General features: G+C 43.2%; 1 protein-coding gene across 11 annotated transcripts in view; it reads right to left on the reverse strand.

Moving 5' to 3' along the window:
• Window positions 1-25,680, reverse strand: part of PPFIBP2 (PPFIA binding protein 2) — a 138,865-nt gene that overhangs the window by 43,436 nt on the left and 69,749 nt on the right. For 10 of the 11 annotated variants that reach the window (XR_002479325.2, XM_021675113.2, XM_021675114.2 and 7 more), the window contains 3 exons: window positions 19,511-19,603; window positions 15,168-15,281; window positions 3,525-3,656 (listed from right to left, as the gene is read on the reverse strand). Coding sequence is in view for 10 of the 11 variants with exons in the window: in XM_021675113.2 (XP_021530788.2) it covers window positions 3,525-3,656; window positions 15,168-15,281; window positions 19,511-19,603 (339 nt within the window). In the remaining variant the exon portion in view is untranslated. Of the gene's footprint in view, window positions 1-3,524; window positions 3,657-7,295; window positions 8,991-15,167; window positions 15,282-19,510; window positions 19,604-25,680 lie in introns of those variants that run through there. The other variant, XM_064365216.1, reaches the window with a different exon arrangement.

Here is a 25,680-nt window from a genome sequence, read left to right on the forward strand (position 1 = left end):
GTTCAGAAATCAGAATCCCTTTCTCCCAAGGTCCTAACCACAAGAAAGAAGGAATGATGGCATCATCACTTGTGCTGTAAGACGTTTCCATTTTCTACAGGAAATCCTAAAGATTCTTTCCTGTTCTCTTTTTGCTCATGTGTACCCCTGATCAGTTGGGATGACTCCCCTTCCTAGCATACTGGGGGCCCTGTTCCCTTAACAGGGTGCTCTGGTAACTACTCACAGAACCCTCTAGTTGCCACAGTGGGGTCCAGCTGCAGGTTGCTGGCACCCCCACAGCATGGGGAAGCCAGATTCCTTTCTTGGGGAAGACCCATCTGAGCAACATGCTTTTGCAACGCTTTGGTCTGTGTCCACACAGAGATTTTCCTTTACCTCTGGATCTCTTTTTTTCATGCTCCATCCTTTGATTTTAGTATTTATTTTCCATGTCAATCACTCTTTCATAGTCCTGCTTTTCAGGAGTACCTCAAATTCATCCAATCTTCAGTACCCTCATATGACCCCAAACCACTGCAAAAGGCTGACGAGAAAAGGTAAATAGGAAACCCAGTATTCACTCACATCTCATTTGGGCCATTACTTACTCCTGAGCAAGTGTGGTTATCAAGGAACCTGCGCTTCCAAGTCCTTAGGTCTTCCAGAATGACTGTCAGTAATCATTTCCACAACTTACAACAAGCAGCAGGACGCTGGCTTAGGCTATGATCAGAACCAGAGCAGAAAGAGCAGCCTGCAATGCTCTTGCCACCAGCATTCTCTTCTTTTCATTAAAACATAAAACAGAATTTGAGGATAAAGCCTAAGCTAAACTGAGGAAGTTTATTTCAGATCTGCCTACCTCATACCTAAGGAAAAAAAAAAAAAGAATCCTGCCTGTTCCAAACCACATGCAATCAGCCCTCAGGCTAAGTACATTCATTGGAAAAAACAGCAGCAGTATAATATGGGAAGCAATTACAACCTCTGGTGACCTTAGCTAGCAAAATGTCTCACTCAAAATAAACATCTCCATGCACATGACGATAGTGCAGCTTTAGCAGCACCCTGTGGTTTTAAACCCCTGGTGATCCATGCTGCAGACACTCACAGAGGTAGAAGTTCTGTGCATACCAGCAAAGATTATATGCAATTACAAGAATGAGGAATTGGTTTCGGGTCATGTGGCTGCTCACTGATTATCACAGGTTTGAACAGCCTACAGAATTCCTCCACGTGGAAACCTAATATTTGTACTAGCAACTGGGAAGGGCTGTTATCTGGTAGGATTGAGGCCAGACGTTCAGGGTCTACGTTGCCTTATTCCTGAACAGACCGATGGAAAACAACAACAAAAAATTCAGATTTAAAAATAATCTTTCAGAAAAGAAAGAAAAAAGCAAACAGTAAAATGACTGTGTTAGTGCATCTTGTCCCAGAAGTGGGAGCGCTCCTTCCTTTCTGATGTCCCTGTAAAGCGACTGCACTATCCCAGCTTGGTGCTAACCCTGCATACTTCCACAGATGGACTGACTTTCAAACTCATACCCACCACCTCCCATGCACGGATCCCTGTGGTGACTGGTATAGAACCAGGTATATGACCCAAAGTGGCCCAGTGAGATGCAGCCCTGGGGCTTTTGCTGGAACCTTTGAGAAAGTACCTCTTTGACTGCAGAAGTTGCCTGACTGGCAGGATATCATTCAGGAGCTACTGATGGCCATCTCTGTCACCACTTGGGGACAGCCTTCTTGAGAATAAGGCTAAAACAGAACCAAGTGATACAACCAAGACTAATTTCTAGTGACACTGTGAGATTACCTGGATCCAGTCATATCGTATTTTTTAAACCGTGGACTTTTCAAGTTATGTGACATAGCTCTCTCACCTCCCGTTTTGTCTTAAGTGATTCTGAGTTGAGTATCTGCCATTTTAAGCCTTCTCACAGAGTTGATGGAATTCTGCCCCCAAAGTCCTAATGTGTGTTCACATACAATTGTGCATGTTGAAACATTAGTAAACTACTTTAAACCAGAAGAAAATTCAATTACTTCTCCCTGAACAGTTAATTCAACTAACACTTCACACAGATTAGCTTTCAGGCTGTGTAAACTTTGCAGTACGTAAATAATGTATCTGTGTCTACATTTTCATTTCCAACATGCTTAACAACACTATCAATTAAAGCTAATTACTATGTGCCCAGCACCATGCTAAGGGTTCCACATACATTATCTCATTTAATCCTCCAAATAACCAAAGAAATAGGAAGTATTACTACCTTTATCTTACAGAAAAAGAAAAGGAGGTTTGGGGGGTTAAATTACCTGCCCAAGATCACAAAGCCACTGAGCTCAGTTCAAAGGCGGGAGATTCAATTCATTAGTCCGCACTCTTAATCAATACAAGCTACCATTCTCAGCTTATTGGTGATATCTTCTTTTGGCATCTGTACTTCTAATTAATGAACATGTTCTCAAAAGCAATGCAAGGAATATGCTCACACATTAGAAATATTCCAATCACCAGTGTGTTTACTCAGCAAACATGGCAGGTATCAGTATGCACTAATGCTGGCACTTATCAGAAGGAAACAGTATCTGTCTTTAGCCTAATTGAAGGAATGAGATGAAGACATAGCAGGTATCGACAAAATGCCAAATACTATGACAAGTACTTAACTTCCATGGTTTCATTTGGACTTTACCACAGTTATCCACTTTACAGATAAAGAAATTGAAATTCAGAGAGATTAAGTAACCAACTTGAAGTTCATAGAACTATTAAGCAGTTAGGTCAGTAAATGAGCAAAGTCTTTTTAAACCTAAAACCTGTCTTCCTTCGTATCGCTCATTGCTAGATGTGAATATAAGAACTTAAAGGTAGAGGCACATGAAGACGGTTATCTAAGGTTAGAACAGGCTGCCTGCTCTCAAAGGAGCTCTGAGCCTAAAATTCTGTAAATATTTATTTTAAAAAGAGTCTGGCATGCTCTAGCCAATGGCATACAAAGACTGAAAAACAAAAATAGGAAAACATTCTCTAAGAGAAGGCCTGCTCATGGGCTGCTCCATGAGACCCATCAGGAGAAAAGAAACATATAACCTGAGGGTTCCCTCCGGGTCAGCAAAATGCACGTCAAGAAATGTTTCCAGACTTCTTGGATGTGTAGTGACAATGGCCTACTGGGAGGCCGACTTCGCTCCCGTACGTTGTCATTACCTTGGTTCGCTCAGAAGACATCTTGACTCTCTCCACATTTTGTCTTATTCTTCCCCGACTATTGCTTCTCTTTCCATCCTTGTCAGCAGTTTGAGGGAGGATAAAGCCTTAGAGCCAAAATTGGGTGGTTTGGATATTGCTGAAATTTGCAGCCACAGCAAAACCTGATAACTTGGTATTAACAGATCACTGCATCTCTGGTGTGTAGATATTTCTGGCACCCAATAGCTTCCAGGCTGGGAGTTGACCAGATAGCCTAAATTCACATTATGACAGCCTTCCCAGGTCTGAGCTTAGGACAGTACACGATCACCCTCACCTCTGCTTTCCTCTGCTTCTCCTCCTGCTCTCTCTGCTCCTTCTCCATGCCAACCAGCTTGAGCTTCAGCTCAGACACTTCAGTCATCAGATCAAGCTTTTGGGTCTCAAGAGATGTGCGGCTTAGCAGCTCCTGCAAGCAAAAACAGATCTGAAATCAGAAACCACCATGTCAATAAGAACAGCTCTGGCTTCATCTGTAGCATATAAGGCAATACCTAAGTTGTGTGTAGACTGCTGCATATGAGTCACAGGCCTATTATGGATGGGCCTGGGCTGACGCTGGGCTACTCAGGGATAGCACATCCCCGATACCACCCATCGTGCTTAGATAGACAAGGTGAGCTACATTTCTCAACTAATATGTTTGTCCGTAGAAACCATTATTCATTATTTCCACGTGGAGAAAAACGAATGGGTACTTTCAAAGAACCAAATTTCTCAATTTTTTAAAAGACAAAGCAGCAGGTCCTCTCTATCAAAACAAACAAAAACACTTACATTAACAATGTATTTTTTTCAAAGCCAAAATTTCTAGATCACCTCCTGGGCTCAACCAATGCTCAGCCCAGTCTTCAACACGTTTCAATAGAAGCCTTCACTGCAATGAACCTAGACAGGAGCTAGAACACAAAGTACATGTTCAAAGAGTATTGAATGATTATATAGGAATCTTATGTGACATGGATCTTTCCTGGGCTGTTCCAGAATTACAATCCGGCCGCTCTGGAATGCAAATAAGAAAACTGTTCTTTCCCGATTGTGAGGACAGACCAGGGAGGTTATTATTAGTCCTGCCATCCCTGGGACAGTAGCAGACTATAAGCAGATAACCCAGGTCTTTGACAACAAACTCGTCACTAATAAAAACACTTAATAATCATAAACAAGGTAACAAATAAAGGTGATAGGCAAGACACCCACTTAGAACTAATATGAATTATAAAGGACCTCAAGAATCAGGAGCATTTCCTAAAGTCCAGGGCAACATATTTTTACCATTGGCAAAGGGCAATGTCCTATGAGGTTCAAAATCCTGGCACATGGTAGACATTGGCTACATGGGTTGTGGCAAGGAGAATAGACCAGGCAACCATGAGAGCAATGGGCCAAATGAACAGAGGAAAATACAATATCCTGCCATGGTCTGAACATTCTGTATCATCTTGGGCAACCCAAGCTCAGCACAAGAATGGAAATCTCAACACTCTTACTCAACCACCATGAGGTCACAGATTCCGAACTGCCCTCAGAGCATGAATCAAACCACACAGGGCAGAGATTCTTGACTTGATTCCCAGGCCAACAGCCTGGGAAACAGCCTACCTGGGAAAGGTAGGTTACAAATTGTTCATCTGCTAGTCTGAGAGGATGAGTATCTATCCAGAAGCCCAACAACTTCTAGAGCATAATGAGCTCCCCCAGCTCTGGGCTAAGGAGGTCAGCCAGACTCCAGACTCCAGACTCCAGTTGGCTGGAGCTCCAGCTGGCTCACAGGCAGAGGCAGAGCATTGCAGACAGAGCTACAGGCTACTTGGCCACAAGGAGTCAGCCAGATGAGTGTGTCCAACGCAATGGAGAACTGAAATTTGTTCAGTGCCTCCTCTGTACCAGAGACTGCTGGTGCTTTTATATACATCTTCTTAATAAACCCTCCAAGCGAGTTGGCAGTAAACATTAATCCCAATTTTACAGATGAGGAAACAGGCCAAGAGAGAATATGTAAATCTTTTGGCCAAGGGCACAAGCCAATCAGCAGCAGAGTTAGTTTTCAAACAAAAATCTGTTTGAACCCAGAAGTCATTTTAGTCTGTTCTATCACACTGTTTCCCAAACAGAGAAAGAAATCCAAGCATTTTAAGAGACATTTTTTTTAAATGCTAAAAATAGGCAATCAACAAATATTCAGTGAGCCCAGGAAACGTCCACTCGAATCGCCAAGATTTCATTGAGCACGTACTACCTAGCAGGGCCTAGCGCGAAGGCTAAGCAGGCCACGACAAAGGGCCTTAAGCAGTTCTTCCCTGAGTGTGAGGGCACACAAAATGCTAAGTTCTCTGGGTCTTGAGTACATGAGTATCTAAAGATGTAATCATCCCTTACACCACCTGCTCTCTCCCACCTCCTTCTTTCCTTTCCCTACCTCCCTCTCTTCCTTTATTAGCCCGTTCTCTAGTTCTCCATCCTTTTGCCTACCTACCTTGTTCTCAACATGATTTTAGGCAGTTTGCAAAATAGATATTTGAAGTTAAAAAATAAATCATAAAAATTAAAGCAGGTAGGAAAGTAAGTTAAAGTCAGAGTTACAGTCAGTAGAAAATCTATGCCATACACTTCTATAAACAGCTAGAGATGGACTATAATGTACATGTGAGCTTCCTAGTTGCCAATGCAAAGGGGAAAAGGAACAAGTGCACAGGTCAGGGTCCACACAGTAATGCCTTAGATTACTGAAATCTGAGGGGAAAAAAATCCCACATGAAACTTCATTCATTTATTCAACAAGTATGTTTTAAAAAACCTACCAGATGTCAATGCCTAGAAGCATGACAGTTACTAATAAAACGAAACCCCCTGTTCAGTACTTGAGCATTTTAAGATGATGCTCAGCCTGGATGCAGCGGCTCATGCCTGTAATCCTAGCAATTTGGAGGCTGAGGTGGGTATATCACTTGAGCCCCAGAAGTTAGAGATCAGCCTAGGCAACATAGTAGAACCCTGTCTCTACAAAAAATACCAAAAAAAAAAAGCCCCTGTGGTGGCATGGGCCTATAGTCACAGCTATTTGAGAAGCTGAGGTGGGAGGATTTGATTGAACCTGGGAGGTTGAGGCTACAGTGAGCTGTGATCCTGCCACTGTACTCCAGCCTGGGAGACAGAGTGAGACTCTGTCTTTAAAAAAAAAAAAAAAAAAAAAGATACTCATGCAGTTTTATCTTTGATAGGATTTTTAAAAGTCTCATAATGTATCTCTTTTGAAAGCTAAGAGTCTACTCTGCTTCCATCGTTGCCAAAATCCCTCTAGCTAGTTTAGCTACCAGGTTGTGACTGGTCATACCAATGTTCCAGCTGATGAAGACAATATTTTCACTGGTTCCAACAGCCATTCCAATTGGTCATGCCAGCGTTTGAATCAGTCACACTAACATTCCAAATAGATATTCACAATTGGACACACTAACATTTTAATTAGAGACCTGAGGTTAATTTCATATAGTTCAGTAATAATAGAACATTTATTTATTCTCTTCTAGCTTATATCTATTAGCATGTGCTTCTACTTTTCATGATCATCTTCCCCTTGTCCCTGTTACAATTACTGTTCTGGTCCCTAAACTCAAAATCAGACTTCAACAAACTTATCCCAATTCCAGCTCTACTTCCCCATCTCCAGATCCAGCAAGGCCCCTAGCCACTATTATGAACTGTGATCTCTAAAATGTGCGTTTTAATAGGAGTTAGCTTATCTTACATCCTCAATTGCTCCTTCTACTTCTAACATAAAGTGAATCTTATTTTTTTCAACAATATTACACCTTCTTCCCAATCATTTCAAGTGGAGACCACTCAGCTTCCACCAACCCAATTTATAGAACTCCGTCCTCCCTATTCCAGGGCTGTTTCCAAGCCACTTTTTGGCCCCCTCTGACCATCTGCATCTATCCTCCTATTCTAAGGCAGCGCTCTTCACTTATACCACATTCTCCCCAAACACTCAGAACCAGCCCGCTTCCTTCAGGCTTCTGTCTTGATCAACTGCTTTTCTACCTACTTTAGGCGCGTTCCGTCTCCTCAATAGCTTCCACATCTTTGTTATTAACTTTTCAATTCAGTACCCACTCTGGCTTCACATTCTTTGACCTCAGCTCCAATAGGCTTTGCTTTCCACTTCGTTTCAGCTTCTCAGCAGCACGGTCACAACTTGGATCTCATGTTTATCCAGCATGTGTTTGCTTTGCTTCTAAAATCTTCATCTCTGAAATTCTCTCCTCTGGCCACAGTCGTCCGACCTTTCCTCTGTCCCACTTGTTCACTCAACCTCTAATTGCTTCTGTGGTCACTAGTTACTTAGTAACTCTCTATTTTCCTGGTTTATCAACTTCCTTGAAGCAATATTAGTCTCCTTATCCACTCTATATTTTGAAGTTGGTCATTTCAATTGTACTCATACCTACAGCAGAAAATTCTCCTAGGAGCTCATCCCTGTCTCCAGGCCCCACATGCATTTGTCAGTCTTTTGTCTGTGATTCCACTCTCCATGGCTTAAAAATTGCTAGTGAAAGTCACTTAATGATGCCAGTTGGTTTCCATACGAATTTATGCTATCTAATTACCGCTGATCTTCCAATACCGCCTGGCAAAACTTGTGTTTGCCTCTGACTGATTCCTTTCAGAAACTGTTCCAAGTCTTTTCTGTTCTGCTCAAGCCTAAACCCCTACCACGTCCCCCTCTTCTCCTCAAATAATCTCGCCTCATATTTGCTGAAAAGATAAAATGCATCTGTTCATTGAATGTAAGTTCTATTTCAAAGTTTCCCAGCATCATTTCTCATTCATGTATCTTAAATTCCTGTCTTAGAGACAGCAAGCTCATAGTTCCTTTCCAAGGCTAATCTGCCACAATTGCACATTGCCATCTTTTCTGCAGGCTTCTTTCACCTTTGAAAAGTGTTCTCTAGCTCAGAAAACCCAGCTGCACATAAAAAGTACACATCAAAGGATACAATGCTTCCAGAATTTGCTCCTGAATTGCCCCTGACTGACCTTCCCATTTCTGGCTATTTCTCAGTCTCCAGACTCTTCATACATCCCCATACAACTTGATGAACCTTACGGTAACTTCCTGGTCAACCAGCAGCCTTTGGCTCTGTCTCTGAGTTCTGGTCCTGTTTCTCCCTCCAGCTGGTAACTCAGAATGGCTCCTGCTCACATGGTCCTAGACTCTTCCTCACTTCTGTACTGCCTTTGGGCAAGTTCCCACCAGGCTCTGTGCTACTCTAGATTAGGGCCATCAATCACCCACTCTGACAGGCATTTAATCTCTCCCTCACCATCAGCTCCCATTCCTCAGGCTATAAACATGATCAAATTTCTGACATTCTAAAGAAACTTGACCTTGCCTTGCCCTCAAGCTACCACCATCAACTCCCATGTCCTTTTGCTGGGCCAATGCATGGGGGGGGGTGTGTGTGCTTATGGGTGGGTGAGTAGGTGTGTGTGGGGGGTGTGTGTGTTTATGGGTGGGTGAGTAGGTGTGTGTGTGGGGTGTGTTTATGTGTATGGGTGGGTGAGTAGGTGTGTGGGGTGTGTGTGTGTGCATGGGTGGATGAGTAGGTGGGTAGGTGTGGGTACGTAGGTGTATGTGTGTGTCACTCCCCAATACAATTTCTGCCTGACTGAAACTGGCTTCTGCCTTCACCAACTAGGGCACAGAAATCATTCTGGGACCAATGTACAAACTTTAAGATGCAGCTTGCATTTCTCAGGTCTTAACTGTCCCACCCTTCATCCGCTCAATGTAAGCTACTCCTAGCCACCCCATCTTCCTTGCTCCAGGTTTTCCTGGCCCTTCTTTTTTCTTCTCCATCTCCTTTGCTGGCTCCCTTTATCTGTCTAGCCTGTAAGGAAAACACTCTTGGAGCCCTTGTTCTCATTCTCAAGACGGGAGTCAGCTCTGATCCAGGCTGTCTGGAGCACCCACATCCTTGCTAGGCAACGCCTGCCCCCTGCTGAAGGCTTCCTGACCTTCAGGGTGGAATCCTTTTAGGAACCTTCTGGAGCTACTGCAGTGTGGGGAGGGGAGCTGAGGGGAGGCAGCAAGCTGAGGATAAGGGGCAACAGCTTCCCAGGTAGCACTCTGCTCCTGCTCCCAATAGTTTGAAGGTTGCCAGTGCAAATGACAGAAGGGAGGAGGTCTGGGGGAGGCTGGTTTTTACTCACTGTGGTAGACCATGAAACTGGGTAATAAAGGTTTAGAAAAATATCAATGGACAAAACTGTCACTAACCTTTTTCAGAAGGACAAATACTTCTCGTTTCTAAGAGACAAAGTTTATATCTCGGAGAAACTCATCATTCATTTCATTTTACCAAAACTCAAGTTCTGACTAAAGCTGAACAAAAGCATCTGGCTTTCAACTTATTCTCTCCTTAAAGGGCCACATCTTGAAGCAATTACCTCCATCTTTAAGTGTGGAATATGACCCAGGGAGTTACTGACCAATGACGGAGGACCACAGCCAGACTGGCAACCTGAAACCAGAATGAAAGAACGGGCCATGGAAAGGCATGAAAGGAAAAATAAGTCTCTTTGCCCTTTGAAGTAAAAGGCCCAGGTCTTGCAGGGAGGCTTCTTTCATGAATAACACTATGCAGACAAGAGGTGCTTGTAGTCAACCCGAGTTTGAGTCCAGACTTAGCCCCCACTAACTCAATCATCTCTCTGAACCTCACTCTTATCTGCAAAAATGAAGTTAAAGTATCTAGTTTGCCCTGTAGTCTGGATACCCAACATCAAATGGGATAAACGTGAAGAAACTCCTTAGCTCATAAATCCCCAGAGGGAGTTCTGGGGAATATTTGAAAAATTCCTGTTTTCTTCACTTATGAATCAGTGTATTACTTGCCTCAGACAGATTTGTGTTCCCACCAGAATATGTGCACAGCTCATTTAATATTTTCTTTGAGATAGAAATACCTGTTTAAAGGCTCTCCTGGGAAATTTATCAGTCAGCTACTAGGCCTGTGTCTCAGGCCCACAACCTTCTGCTCAGTGTCTTGACTTACAATGGCCATCTGTGTGATAGCCTGTGCTTAGTGACACTGGAAAAACTTTACTAGAACTCTGAGAAGTAAGAGGTGGGCAATACAGAGGCCATATTGTCATCCCCATTCTCTACTAGTAGGAAAACAGGTACACTGACTTTCCCAGATCAACAGCACATAGCAAATCTATAGACATTCATATCCATGAACTCTCAATCCCCTGTATTTGTCACTCCCCAACCTCATCTAAAAGCCAAAACAATGAAGTTGCCTAAACCTTAAAGCTCTGGCTCAGCAGGGAGGATGGAAATAGAGAGAGGCTGGTGGTGTCCAAGGTTTCCCAAAAGCAGGATTATGTCTTCACAAGGTTTGCACCCTTACCTCCTCCCCACAGTGTTCCCTTTCTCTGTGTTCTGTTTTGACATTGAACATTGTTTCTGTTCACATTGATTATATCTGTAAATGACCAGTCTGGAAAATGCTCTATTTGGCCACTAGCTCCATGTAAAACCTCTTATCCACTGAGTTGCATCAGCTTCTTCCCGGAGGAGATCATTCTCTAGAGAAGGGTCAGTGATCAAAGGCAAAGGAGCTTATTGTGCAGGAACCTACTAGACCCCAGAGAGCTCATGGGGGCTACTTTAGAAAAAGCTACCATGGGCCTCAAGTATATCACAGATCAGGGAAACCCTCCCCATGATACAGAGATTTTTATTGCCAGCATAGTTTGAGCCAGTCACGAGAAGATTGCTGGTCCATGCCTCAAATCCTAGGGGACAATTCTGGGCCCTGGCCTCTGATAGCCTCGGTGTGCAGCTGAGCAATGCCTTGATCTGCTTAAGGACTAGAGAGGCAGGGCCCAGCACTCTGAGTTCCATTTTCAGGCTCAGACAATACCAGACCAGTGAAAACTGACTCAGACTGTTCCTCCCCTAAAGATCCTCTTGAGAAATGGGTTTTTTTCTTTTTTCAGTTTTGTTCTTATTGCCCAGGATGGAGTGCAATGGCATGATCTCGGCTCACTGCAACCTCTGCCTCCCCGGTTCAAGCAATTCTCTTGCCTCAGCCTCGTAAGTAGCTGGGATTACAGGTACACACCACCACACTTTGCTAATTTTGTATTTTTAATAGAGATGGGGTTTCACCATGTTGGTAGGCTGGTCTTGAACTCCTCACCTCAGGTGGTGATCCTCCTGCCTTGCTTCCCAAAGTGCTGGGATTACAGGCGTGAGCCACAGTACCTGTCTGAGAAATGTCTCTTCTTAATGGGAAAGGTTTCTTGGGCAATCCAGACATGCTCAGTGAGTCTAAGACCACACCTGAGTAGATGCTTCCATAAGCAGTCCTGAGAGCTACAAGGTATGTCTATATGTCTATGTAGACAGCTATGAGATGCTTGTAGCTGTCTGCTTGTAGAAGTCCTGAGAGATGCTTATAGCTGTCAAGTTCCCTTCCCACCCCACATCTTGCAGTGGGTTGCAAAATAGAAACATTATTTTGCCCTCAAAAGTGTTCATAATCTAGGTGGGCTCATGTGGACCTGCCCCTTTGCTGACTCTGGTTGGTTCTAGTTTGCTTGTCTAACCCCAGGAGAGGTCTTCATGCTCTTTCTGGAGGCTGGATGAGTTCATGTGTGGACAAAAACAGATGGGAGCTGGGAGATCAGCCCTGAGCAGAGACAGGCTAAGGATGTTGTGGTTGGGGGTACAGCAGGTACATGGCTCATGAACTGGGTAGGGAATTAACGCCTCACCTCTTGTGCTCCTGGAGGGAGGTTGACATTGGTCAGAACAGCTATGGAGAGAGACAGCTCAATGGGGTTCTTGGAGGCCTTGTAATCACAAGGTTTGGGCTATGCTCATTGGATTTGGCTTTTCCTAAATCCCCCTAGAGTTATTCCAGCCTGAGGGGGCCAAGTCTAGAGCAGAGGTTGCAGATTTGAGGCCTGCAGGCCAGCCTTGACCTATAGGTATGATTCACAGAGCATTTCTAAAAACTTAAATTAGCTGCTAATATTTTAAAAGCAGACATCTTTAACTCATTAAATCTGGATTTTGAGTCTCTTGTGAAAAATGAGAATATCTAGTATCACCATGCCTAACTGGTTAGTCAAGTGGAGTAGAACAGCAGCTGCTGCCTTCAGACAGGATGTCTTCAGAATGCAGAGTTATCAGGAGCAGCAAACCCAGAAGCACCTTATCTATAGGAAGTTAGAAACTGCATGCTGAGACAGTGAAAGGATTTCCTTCAGAGCCTTTGAGCAGCAGGCTCGCCTTGGCTCTGGGCAGGAATGATTTCTGAGGCTGGCAGAAAGAGGCAATTGTTTGCCTCCATTCTCTGCCTCTAGGCCATGAGTCAGTCATTCTTGCTCCTACCACCAGAAGCCAAGGGCCCTGCAGCCAGGATATCTCAGTCAGATTGGGCAAGTGTTTGCCTGTCCTCAGCTCAGAAAATGCATACATACTCCAAGCCAGAGATATCATTGCATCAGCGCTGTGGTGCAAGAATTAAGTGTCTTCACAAACAGCATCAAACAGACTTCAGGAAAGCAACAGCATGTGCGGCCAAACATTCAACTCTGGATTTAGATTTGGAAACTCAAAACATCTCAAGCTCTGGTGCCACCCAGCCCAGCGAACACGTGAGTGGGAGATAAGGCTCAGATGTGTCCTATGGCTTGAACTCCATTTGTCAAGAAAGGAGCACTGCATACTGCTATCATTTTACCCTCGGCAGTTTGAGGGAACGCAATGAAAGCTTATAAGAAGAAAAATAACTTGGTCAAATTCAAGAATCTTTGAAACTCGGAAGTGGCTACCATACTCCAATATATGTCAGGTTAAGACATCCACCTCTGTGGCGCATGGTACCACACACCCAATACCAAACCCATAGCACACAAGAAAGAATTTAGAATAAACAGGATAAAAAAGGTAACTGAGCTTAAGACTTTTTAAAAAGTCTAAAATGCCATCCATGGGAATGCTTAGAGGAACTAGACAGCCTCTCTCCAAGTGGTGCTGGGCATCACAATCAGACTCCTTGACACACAGACTTTGACAATGGAGCAGAAACACTGCCATAGAGAGCTATGTAGAGCAGGCTCAGAGAAGCCAGCACGGGCAGTCAGACAACTCAGCTACTACAATGCAGCTATTCTCTGACCTCTGATTATGTGGTTACTCTCCCAGCATCACCTTCCTGAAACATCAACCTTCTGACATGTTCCCTTCCATATTTAAATGTTCTTGGTCTCTTTCTGGATTGTTTATATCGTTCCATCATCTTTCTCCCTTATCTTTCTCATCTGAAAACCACACCTTGAGCAGACCTGAAAACACAATCTAGTAGGTTGTTTTTTGTACTGTTTGTGAAAATATTTTCATCATTTGAGATTTTCTTCTATCAGGCTATTTTCTTTCCTGGGTCTTCAAAAGAAAGATTCAATTTTTTAAGAAAGCCTCAATTCTTCTTGCTAGCCAGATTTTTAGGGAATATCATGAACAAGAGAAATGGCACACAATCTAAGTAGAAAATCAAATGGAGCCAAGAATATGGTAACTTATTAATCAGCAATGAAAAGATAACAAATTAACAAAAGTTCCTGAGCCATTGGAACCAGTTTTTATGAAGATATATACATAAAAACACTGACTTACATTTTTTTAAAGGTCTTCAAAGGCACTCAAACAAAACTAACAAACACCAGAATTAAGATATTTATTATAAGACCAAAGGTAAAATGCAAAGCCTGTATTCACCAGTATGCTGTCAAGAAACAATCTGAGTCTTATGCTGATCATGACAATAAAAAAAATGCTAGTGCTTTTGAGGGAAATATTATAAGCAGTCATCTAATTGAATCCACTCATTTTAAGGAACAAACTTTTGATCTTTAAGTAATTGTGAGCATCTTTTATGTGCCAAGTACTATGCCAGGAGTTATAAGGCAGACACACATAAGCTTCAGTTATTGTTTAATTTTCAAGATAACTTAAAACACAAGAATGATATGAATTAAGGAAAATTTAAAATTAGATATATTAATAGATTTCATTTATAAACTTAATTAGCTTCTGAACAAATTCTGAAAAGCGTTTTAATAAAAATTCAACACCCCTTCCTAAAAAATTGTAGTTCATTACCTATAATACAGGAAAAGTACTCAGGAATCAAAAAACAGTTAAGTCAATTCGGATACTTTTACTAAGAAAATCTATTATAAGTGATAATAAAGATGACAATACAGCAAAAATGTAAAATGGAAAAAATTATATGATATTAAGCATACAAGATCGGAGAACTAAATTGCATATTTGATGTGACTATGGATTTGGAAAGTACATGCACGCATAACAAGGACAAAAAGGAAACAAGGAGAAGACATTATTTGAATGGTAGGAAACAGTTAAATATTTTTTCCATTTTGATAGCTACTGAATTAAAATGTTATTTATGTAATAATTTTTATTTAAAAACTATATAGAGTAAGAAGAGGCAGAGTGAGATGGGGAAAGGGGCACAGAATCAACTGAGAATTGACTTTCTAACACTCCAGATGACACCGCAGGATGAGGGTGAGTCCCCCAGCTGAGGTCTTCCTCACTGCACCAAGTCTGGAGGAAGTGCTAGCTGGGAATCTGTCTAACCAGCTCAGCAGGTTATTCGTCTCAGGGCAGCCCTTCCTTTCCCTGCCCCTCTGCTACTCTCAACGTTCAGGTTGGTTTCACCTGCTGTATAAACACTACACACTGAGCAGCCAATCCTGCCTCCAGGTAGGATGGGAAAGCAGGCAGCGAGAGCTGTAGCCTGGGCACAGAAAGGGGCTTCGGCACATGAGCTGCTTCAGAACCCAGGGCCTTCAGCACACCTGTCCTTACCTGTTGAAGCATCTCTTCAGCAGCATTGAGTTTCACCTGGTGTCCTTCCAGACACACTTCCAGGTCTCGAATCTTCTCTCCCTGGGCTTCCACTTGGTCTGTGAGGACACTCACCTGTTCCAGGAAATAAAGCAATGGTAGAGGAGCAGGGACTTGACATGGGGCAGGAAAGCCTCCCCACTGCAGGGGAGCTGTGAAACCTCACCACTGATTCTTACACAGAGGAAACAGTTTTGCCTTTGGCTGAGTGGCAGGTAGAGGAAGTGTCCTGAATGAAGGCAGCTCCAGTTAGATTCTTACCTTACAAGGGAGTCTCGGCCACTGCTCTGATGACATGGGTCACTTTTACTCCTCTTGACAGACTCAAGAGAAAAACACCCAACAGCCACAGGAGCTGCCTCTGGGCTGGACTCCTGCTCCTTATTCCTCTTACTGAACAGCCCCGACCTGAAGGCACATCTCAGCAGGCTTGCCAGGACTTCTGCAACCTCATGTGGAAGAGCTTTCCAAACTTCATGAAAACTAACCAATGACCTTACCTCTCTCATAAGGGTGTGAGGACTGCTCACCTATCAGGCGAGTGTTTTGATGCAATTAATGAATGTGGGCTGTAAAGGGCATGTATTAGCACTGACAAAACTTGGCTCCAGAAAGGGTTTTGTGCTTCACAGGCCAAAACATGACTCTAAGTCATTAATATAGAGGAGCCACATTACACATATGGTGGCAGAAAAAAAGTCATCTTTCTAAAGAACGCTGAGAATCTCTATTGAAAATATGAATTAGTAAAAACTCATTTACAGGAAGTCATTCAAATTATGCCCTAACTATATACTAGCAATGGCTTTCATAGCCTTCTCTATTAGCAAACTGCCCCAGGATCCTTTTTCTTTATTAAGAGATGGTTCAAAGCAAGAAGAAAGAGAATGAGTGTCCTCCCAAAAGTGAAGAAATTTGCAGTTGGTAAATTGAGATCATTTAGACTTTTTTCGTCAGAGTCATTGCCATTTGCATATAGATTATCCAGAATTATTTATCAGCCTGTAACGTAAGGATAGATGGAGCATGAGTTGATGTGAGTTCATTTATGAGTGTTTAAATAAATTTTCTGAATTATAAAGCTCCTGTTTAAAAAGGAACTAAATTAATATGCCTACTTTAAGCTCTCCATTTTTATGTTCCCAAATGATGAATGAATTATTGAAACATATTCCTGGAGTCGACACAGGGTTAACATTCCACTTTTAACCAAAAAAGTGGTTTAAAACCTTTTTAGGTGGGTGTGTATTTATTACTCCCTGTGGCCCAACACTTAGCCATTCTGAACTAATTCCACTTTCAAAAAGGTAGGACTCTGGGGGTGGGCTTTGCTCGCTGGAATCCAGAGTTTCTGTCTGTGAAGGATGTTTTCTGGTTAATCTTATTATGAGGATTAGACATTTCTATGGTCTATACCATGCCTTGAGGCTATGTGTTGGTGATACCCAAGGAATCATAGGATCTCTAGCATTCTATAGCTAATTGTTCAGCTCCAGGGGACTTTGGAACATCAATGCTGATTCTAAGTATTATGAATGAAGAGATGTAGAAAATCTGGACAAAATACATAAAGGTCCTAAAACGTGACCTTTGTTCACTAAAAACAACTATTTTTGAGACCCTACTAGATGCTAGGCATAGTTCTAGGTACTGAGGGATACAGATGTTAAAAAAAAAAAAAGGACGAAAATCCTTAAGGATTTTCATTATAATGAAGATATAAGAGATTCGGGGTTTGTTTTTAACTAATCCTAGAAATGGAGTATTTTGTTACGTGTGATTTGTCGTTTTACAAGTAGAACCAGGAAAACTTTCTGGGCCAAGGGCTCCAAATTAAGTCAGTCTGGCTGAGCTTGTGTATGCATTAAGCAAGAGCCTCTACCCTGCTGAGAATCTGTCTAACCAGCTCCACTGGGCCACTGCAGAACAGGAGTGATCACATAACAGACACTCCTGGAGTCTGCCCATAAGCTCCCAGTAGAGTAGAAACCACTAGGGTCAACTTCTGACTTTACTGGTAAGCAGCTTCCCAATTGTGTTAGGATTATTTAAATAGGGATTATTCAAGAATTCAGAATTTTAGAAAACTATGAATGTGAAAGGAAGCATTATTACACAGGACTTTTAAAAATTAAATTGTAATCCTCTCTAAATAGGAATGTGCTATTTCAATCATGAAGGGTCCTGGTTCAAAAGTTTGCAATTTCATACTGTTTGCTGCAAAATCTTACATTAGATACTCTTTCACTAATCATGTCATTGGGATAAGAGTTTCAAATTACACATCCCTCAAACATCTGTGCTACAATGTGCTATTCAATCTGGCCCCTGCTACCTCTCTAAAGGCGGCTCCCACCACCCTTTTGGGCACAGACTCCAGGTACAATAGCCCCTTGCTGTTCTTCCCACACACCAAGCATACTCTTGCCTCAGTGTGTGGGCTGGATTGACCACCTGCTCTGCCTGGAAGGCGCTTCTCCAGGTATCTGCATGGCTCCCTCCCCAGCTTCCTCCTGTAAAGGAGATCTTCCTTTTACTACACAGTCCTCATCTTGCTTTACTTTTTTCCATAGTTCTTATCATCACCTGAAATAGTTTATATATTGGCTTATTGTCAATACACACTCTCTTTTTTTTTTTTTTTTTTGAGACGGAGCCTCACTCTGTCACCCAGGTTGGAGTGCAGTGGTGTGATCTCAGCTCACTGCAACCTCTGCTTCCTGGGTTCAATCAATTCTCCTGACTCAGCCTCCTGAGTAGATGGGATTACAGGCGCCTGCCACAACACCCAGCTAACTTTCATATTTTTAGTAGAGATGGGGTTTCAACATGTCGGTCAGGCTGATCTCAAACTCCTGACCTTGTGATTCACCTGCCTTGGCCTTCCAAAGTGCTGGGATTACAGGTGCCTGCCACCAAGTCCAGCTAATTTTTGTATTTTTAGTAGAGATGGGGATTCACCATGTTGGCCAGGCTGGTCTACAACTCCTAACCTCAGGTGATTCACCCCCGTCGGCCTCCCAGAGTGTTGGGATTACAGGCATGAGCCACGGTGCCCAGCCCACTCTCTCTCTCTCTCAAATGGAAGATACACAAGAATGGAACTGAGTCTGCCTCTTTCAGTGCTGCATCCCAGCATCAAAAACCAGCATCTCACAAGTTGTATATACTCGATTATTTTATAATGAATAAATCAATGAAGAAAAATACAAAACTGGAATGTAAAACTGTATATTTAGTATGAGCTCAGTTATTTAGAACAGAGGCAAAAGAAAAAAAAAACAACACTGGAAAAAAGGCCAAAACGTTAACCTGCTTCTTCAAATTTTTAGAATTTTAAAAGTTTCTAAAATCATTCATTACTCTTATGTTCATAAAATACAATGAAAGAATAAAATAAATAAGGTAAAAAGAAAAAATCAACACACTGCCACCTCATAACCCTAGTGCTCCAAGCTGAAGCCCATAGCCTGGGTAGGGTACGAGGCCCCCCAACCCCTCCCTCCATTCTGCCACCAGTCTAACTCATCACCCTTTAAGCTTTAAGAAGCTGGGATTAGGATACTAGCCTTTATATTTTCCAAATCACCAATTAATATCTGATGCATACCAGACCTTGGGCAAATGCTTGCTAAATCAATTTATGCTTCAAGAGCTAACATAGCAAAGAGCTAGGCCTGCTTCTTCAACAGCGTTCTTATGGAAATACCTAATTCTATGGCCTACAAGGCAAACAAACTTTCAAAAGTGAGAAAGCTCCTTTGACTATCTTTTTCCATTAAGGGTGTTGGAGTTCCTCTCTTTCAAGCAAGAGAGCTATCAAAGTCTTAGCCCCTATTACCAGCTCCAGGGGATTTGCCATCAAAGGGATCAGTCTAGATCCAGCTTCAGACAATTTGGACTTGATTTCATTAGCATTCACCCTTAGGCCTGTTATCACCCACAGCTCTGTCTTATTAGGGGCACAAGGATATATCTCCCCTTCCTCACAAGACTCGGGGGCTTCTAGGGGACAGGGCCCATTTTATTCATTCTTAGCACCTGGAAATCAGCCTGGTCATGGGGCTTCCAGTGTATACAGGCAGGTGCTTGGTAGTGCATGATAAATGAATGACTGAATTCACAGCCCCCCAAAGTCAGGTCTAGAGTTACTTATTTCAGGAAAAGTCTTTTCTAAAAACATACACTTTGGAAGCAGAAAAATTCCAAGAGAAAATCCCTTGTGCTTCCCACCCACTTAAGAGGAGCTACATAGTAGGAGGTAACAGGATAAGGTGATTCTCGCCAAAAAAAAAAGTACCCACCTGCAATATGAGGGACTCCTTATCTCCTTCTAGCCGTGCCAAGCGTTCCTGGTAGGTTTCATTACTAGCAGCACTGTGGTGGTTTACCTGGGTCTAAAGAGGACAGAAAAAAAAGAATACACTTAAAAGGTTGGAAAAACATCTTACCAGCTTCTAAATGAAGTAGGGGACGCATGTAATTTGTGAGGACGGTTTCACTGATTATATGTACAAAACCACTCATCGAAACAGGAAACCACAAGATTTCAAAACTACCATGAGGAGAACCAGATCACATGCCACTGAAAGGTGTGTCTTGGAAGTTGGCATGACCACCCCTTGGATGACCTCACTCCTGGCCAGGAGGCCCTCTGTGAAACTCTAGGCCCAGCAGTGCTTGACTTGACATGCTGGGACTGGGTTAGCCAGAGGCACTGCCTCCAGAGGCATGGTGACAATGAGGGCCTGCTCTTTGAGGAGACTGGAGAGCTGGTACCATTCACCAAGGGACTACATGGGAACAGGTTCTGCACAGATCTTGGTATCTCCTAACTCTCATGCCAGGGTCCTCTGAAGCCAAGGCACACCTTGCTGCATGGAGGCCCATCCTGAACATTACAGTGAGCTTTAAAGGATGGAGGATGTCAACTACAAGGCCCTTCACTCACACCTCCCTTCCCACCCCAATCCCACCCTCCAGTAAGAGCTTTGGTAGCCAGGCTGGCAGGTCACATTTCCTCAGTGCTAGAGCTGAGAGAAGCAAGCTAAGACAAAATATCTTGAGAAGAACTTAAATAAGAGCCAGAGGGATGCCAGAGCTAAAGCACAGGAAATGACAAGTGGCCAGAAACTATAGAAAACAGAGAAAAGGGAGAGGATGTGGAATGTCAGAGGAGAGGCAGAATCTTACAAATGCCCCAAGCAGAGACAGGAGGTGTCACTTTCTTGGGTGTGTCTGACCTGCTTGTGGGCAGAGAGGAGTGAAGGAGCTGCTAATGTCACTAAGCTAGCCCCAACACCTCCTTCCTCCATGGTGAATGGAAGACTGAAACCAGGCTGGTCTGCGATAGCTCACCCAGAGGCTTGGCAGTCTGAAAAAGTAGATTGCTAAATGTGGAAATGAGTATCACATAACCTGAGCTGGTCCAGTGAAATCAGTACTTCAATATTCATGAGGGAGGTGTCCACCACCCTAGAGGAAAGCCTCAATTGTGCAGAGGCAGATGTGAGAGACCCAGAGTTGGGTCACCTTGTCCTAGGCCATTTCCCCATATTCCACCTTTTAGTATGGGCTCTCCCACCACCCTCCATGAGAAAGGGCACCTCCTTCCTCCCCTGATCCCACCCTTTCCCAGTGCACTGCGTAGGTGAGGGAGGCAACGGAGCCATGCCCAGTCCTAGAACATAAATGTGGACCAAGCATACTGCACTCAAGCCTAGAGTCTCACTAGTGAAAAATGCACTGATTGTTTGTTGAAGGTGCAGCCAGAGGACAGGCCCAGGGGCCACTCCCTAGACCAGCTGTGCCAGGCAGCACCTGCTGCCACACTACTGTCTTCTGCTCCAGCCCCTCTGGAGCCTATGTCTTGTTCATTGTTTTGGGAGTGCTTTCATGCCACAGACAAAGAGCCTTAACAATCACAAATGACATCTTTGTTAATGGTAGTTGAGTGTTGTTAAATTAATATTCCAGTTCTCACATAATCAAACTCTCTGACTAGAATCCAAGAATATAATATATATTTTCTCAGAACCTGAGAAGAAAAGATAGGAAAATAATTCTTAATAGAAGATCAAATTCTTCTGTCAAATAACTCACATGATGGTGATTTCCAGCAGACAGAGGAAAAGGACCCAGGTGTCCAAGAGAGGCTCTGCACGCAGAACCCCAGTGCCAAAGTCCACATGGACACAGAGCCACCTAGCACAGGCAGCTGCCCTTTCTCTGGCAGGAAACAGAGAGAAGACTAAAGACTCCTTCCACAGACTCTAGCAAGCCACTGTACCAACTATGCTTTATTCAAATGGTGTACAGTATATTCTTCACTGTAACAAAAGGTCTACCCATGTAATCACCCAGAGAGGCAACTGTTTTTACTAGTTGACAAAAAAGAGTAAGAAAGTTGAAATCACAACTTCAGTTAATAAAAGGTGTGACCCAGATTCTATAACACATGGTAGAAGGGAGTAAAAATCTAGTTTCACGCTAGAAGCCAATAAAAAAAGAGAAGCACAACCAGTTAATAGATGCACAGATCAGTATGATAAAATCAAATCAACTGCCTAGGAGAAGCATAACTATTCTCAAGCAAGGGAGAAACTTCTTGTTTTCACAGAGAGATTTTGTGTAACAGGATCAGCAATATCCATGATGGCACCCTACAGTAAACAGAGCCCAGGAGAACTTATTGCTTTTGTGTGATGCTCTCAGAGTAGTTCAGAGGCTAGTGGGCAATATGGGCCAAAGGTGAAAGCAATTCTATGGAGATTAATATAACATGGTCCAGGCACAGGGCTGTAAATACACAGCAAGCACCAAGTGCTCAGCATGTGCCAGGCACTGTTCAGAGCACTTTGCCATAATGTTTGCATTTCCTACAAAAATGTTTCTATTGAGTAATTAAAATTTATTTGAAAATCTGGAAGCCCTGTTAGAGGACCTAGAACAGTGGTTCCTGATATTTGTCCCTCCTGTAACAGATTCAAGGAGCCAACTCCCTTCCTAGCAGTCACACTGGTCCATACAGCAGTGGTGTGCATGGCAGACAGGTCCCTCCCCTACCCCTAATCATTGTTCTAGAGGAACAGTAAACCTTCCTCTTCTACAGGTCCTTCAGAATTACTGCTGTTCTCCAGCAAGCTTTTAAAAGGTAGAAATGGCTGTGAGAGATAACGTTCCAGACAGAAGCCCACAGTATCCCTATCCTTTGATTTTAATGAAGTCAGAGCCATGTGTTTTCACGATCTAGACAGGACTGGCATGTGAAAAAACTGTGCTGCTCAGAAACGCCAGGGTCAAATGCCACCTCCGTCTGGAGAAAAACTTGGAAAGCATCGGGGAACAGGGCCAAGAAGAGGATTGTCTTGCTGAATGCTAATATTCGTCAGCCAAAGGTAAGGATTTACCTTTGGGTGAATCTGCATATTCTGTATTCTTATAACTCAGCAACAGGTTCAATCACGTTCTGGTGTCATTCTTGCATTATAAAATGACTACATCATCAGGGCATAATAAGCTTTGTGGTTATCAAAATGTGATTCCAATTTATTGAGAAATATGTTTTAAAAGACCAAGTTAGGACACACCTCTGTTTTGCTCTACTTTAAAAAGAGCTTGCTTTGTCAAAAGGTATACCTGGTCCTTTAATAGTGGAATTGCAAATAGAAGGCTTGGAAGGATAGTGGGTCCCTGTGTGATTCCAGGTTTGATGTGTCTCTGAAAAGTCTTGTCCATGTTCCTGATTAGGCAAATCAGTGTTAGAGCAGTTGCCCAGCTCTCCATGCATGAAGTCAGGTTGGAAGAACGATGCCCACATTCCACAGAGAAGAAAGTACAACCAAATTCTGAAGGACGCTACATGCTAATTTTCTACTGCTCCCCACTGCGGGATGGCAAGTGACTAAAGGAGAGTATCATCCACCCCCTATTCTACTTGTTAAGGATGCTCATCCCACAGATGAATATAAGAAAGCTGGCCGGACGCGGTGGCTCACGCCTGTAATCCCAGCACTTTGGGAGGCCGAGGTGGGTGGATCACGAGGTCAAGAGATCGAGACCATCCTGGTCAACATAGTGAAACCCCGTCTCTACTAAAAATACAAAAAATTAGCTGGGCACGGTGGCGTGTGCCTGTAATCCCAGCTACTCAGGAGGCTGAGGCAGGAGAATTGCCTGAACCCAGGAGGCGGAGGTTGCGGTGAGCTGAGATCATGCCATTGCACTCCAGCCTGGGTAACAAGAGCGAAACTCCGTCTCAAAAAAAAAAAAAAGGAAAGCTAATTTTTACTAAACCAACGACATTAGCCACTAGGCTAGACCTGCCAATGGACTGACGTACTAAGCTGTGTTACATATATTTGATCAAACTTCCTCCCCCTCTCTTTTGATGGTTATTGCTACAAATGTGACAAGGTAAAAATCAATCTTGTCATTCAAATTTTCCATGGTCAGAGCTGTTTCTGACACTATAATTCAGGTTACCTAAAAATATTGTGAGAGCCATGTGATCTGTGTGCCCTGTGGAGGTGAATTGTTAACTACAGACTGACACTTCCATATCCTCTTGAATTTTGACTAAAGAATGCCACGGTGAAACATACTACCTCTCCTATATCATGGAACTGAATCAAGACCAGGACTTCTTGAATGCATATTGTTAAGAACTCAGCACGTTTAGTCAAGATTATTGAAGCCAAACCAACTTTGTGTCTATCAAGCTTTGCTCTCAAGAAGCTGAAGAGAGTCTTAGACACAAGGAATTCATCCTCTAAAACTCAGATTTCTTGGAGACAAATATAAAACAGAGCACAGAGTGGTCATATCAAGATCTTCCGTAGGCCTTGAGAGTAATATTCCAGAGTGTCTTCAGAAACACTGACAACACACCTCCTTGATTCTTACAGGTTATCCCAGGGTCTGTTTCTGTAAGACCCAAATTGCTACCACTGCTGAGGCTGGGCCAGCCTAATGTGCAGCTTGAGCAATTAACAGCCTAAGGTAGGGCTATTTTCTAAGCCATCTCTAACTGAGAGAGGCCTCAGGAAAATGCAGCAGCTGAGCAGGGTATTCTATGGTTGGGATCCTGGAGTTGCTCACCATAGTCAATTGGCCTCAGCAGGGAGAGGACAGAAAGAGAAACCCGAGTAGCCAGGATGGAGAGGACTGGCTGACTACAAGATTCCAGCAGGGACAGTCTCCACATAAAGGGCAGTTTGGACCGTACAATGACACTAGCCTAACCTAAACCAAGTCCTGTCCCTACCTCTCCCATCCCTCCCCTTGGTCAGTGAGTAAGAAATTTACTCTTGATAAGTTCCTCAGGCACAGAGAGCTGGATGCTGACAGACTCAAGAAATCAAGATTTCTGCACCATGGAGAACATTGCATTTTAACTAGGGATGAGATTTTCCGGGGACATTTGAGGTCCAGAAGAGAAACTTTATCACAAATTGTGGAGAACCCTAGATCAGCCGATTCTCCCCTTGTTCTCTTACTAAGGAATAGGAACAGAGAAGACTTGTCTCCATCTTGGCAGAGAATTCTTCAGCACCCTGCTTTAATGGAATCTATTGTTTGTCTGGAGTAGGCTGAGATCATCACCTTTACTGTAATTAAGTGGCACAAATGAGGGCTGCTATCTTCTTAGAAAGATTCTCATCTCCCTGCCACTGGCTTGTTGGAATCCTTCCTCTGAATTCTTAAACTTAGGAACAGAGCATGGTAGTGGTGCTGCCATAAAGTTCTGAGGTTGTCAGTGGCCATGTCCTGCTCTATGTGGAAAAAGCTGGTTTGCAGCAAGAGACAGCTATGAAGCCAATGTGCAAACAAAAGCCAAGAAAAAGACGGGGGGCATTCTCATCCCTGGTTCATGCTGTCTAAAGGCAGAGATACATTCCAGTCCTTCCTGTTTGTTCCCTCTTGGCTTAGTTCAAATCGAATTTCTGTTATTTGCAACCAAAAGTTCTGGTTAATGCATTTGTCTCAAAAGGCGATCAACTGACTAAAATTTACTCCTTTGGAAACAGACATGCAGGAAAGAATTCCTGCTATTTGGGTATAGTACTGAATTGCAAAGGAATTCTGCCTATCATTGCTTGATTTGCTTAAACTGGCAATTTTTAAGGCAGGATTGCCAGTCCTAAGCCAACTATAGTTAAAACCAGGATTATCATCAGGGGCTAATTGAGATCTACTCTGTGGCACAGGGAGTGTCTGTGTGGGATGTACTAGGATAAAAAGGGCACCCAGTCTCCTTTGTGTGTGAAATAGATGGCTTTCTATCCACCACCTGTTTGCTTCCATTCTTATTTCCCATGTAGAGCAAAAAGGTTAAGACAGGGAACGAATACAAGATGCAAGAGGCCCATGGGCATCAACCGGGGCCAGTGGAGGTGAGGAGCAGGATGTGCGATTTGAAAAAGTAAGTTCAAACAAAACAAGAAATAAACAGGAGCTAAAGTCTAAAAGATAT

The sequence above is a fragment of the Aotus nancymaae genome, unplaced genomic scaffold, assembly GCF_030222135.1.
Source record: "Aotus nancymaae isolate 86718 unplaced genomic scaffold, 86718_ANA_hifiasm-v0.15.2.pri h1tg000059l, whole genome shotgun sequence".
Taxonomy (NCBI): Eukaryota; Metazoa; Chordata; class Mammalia; order Primates; family Aotidae; genus Aotus; species Aotus nancymaae.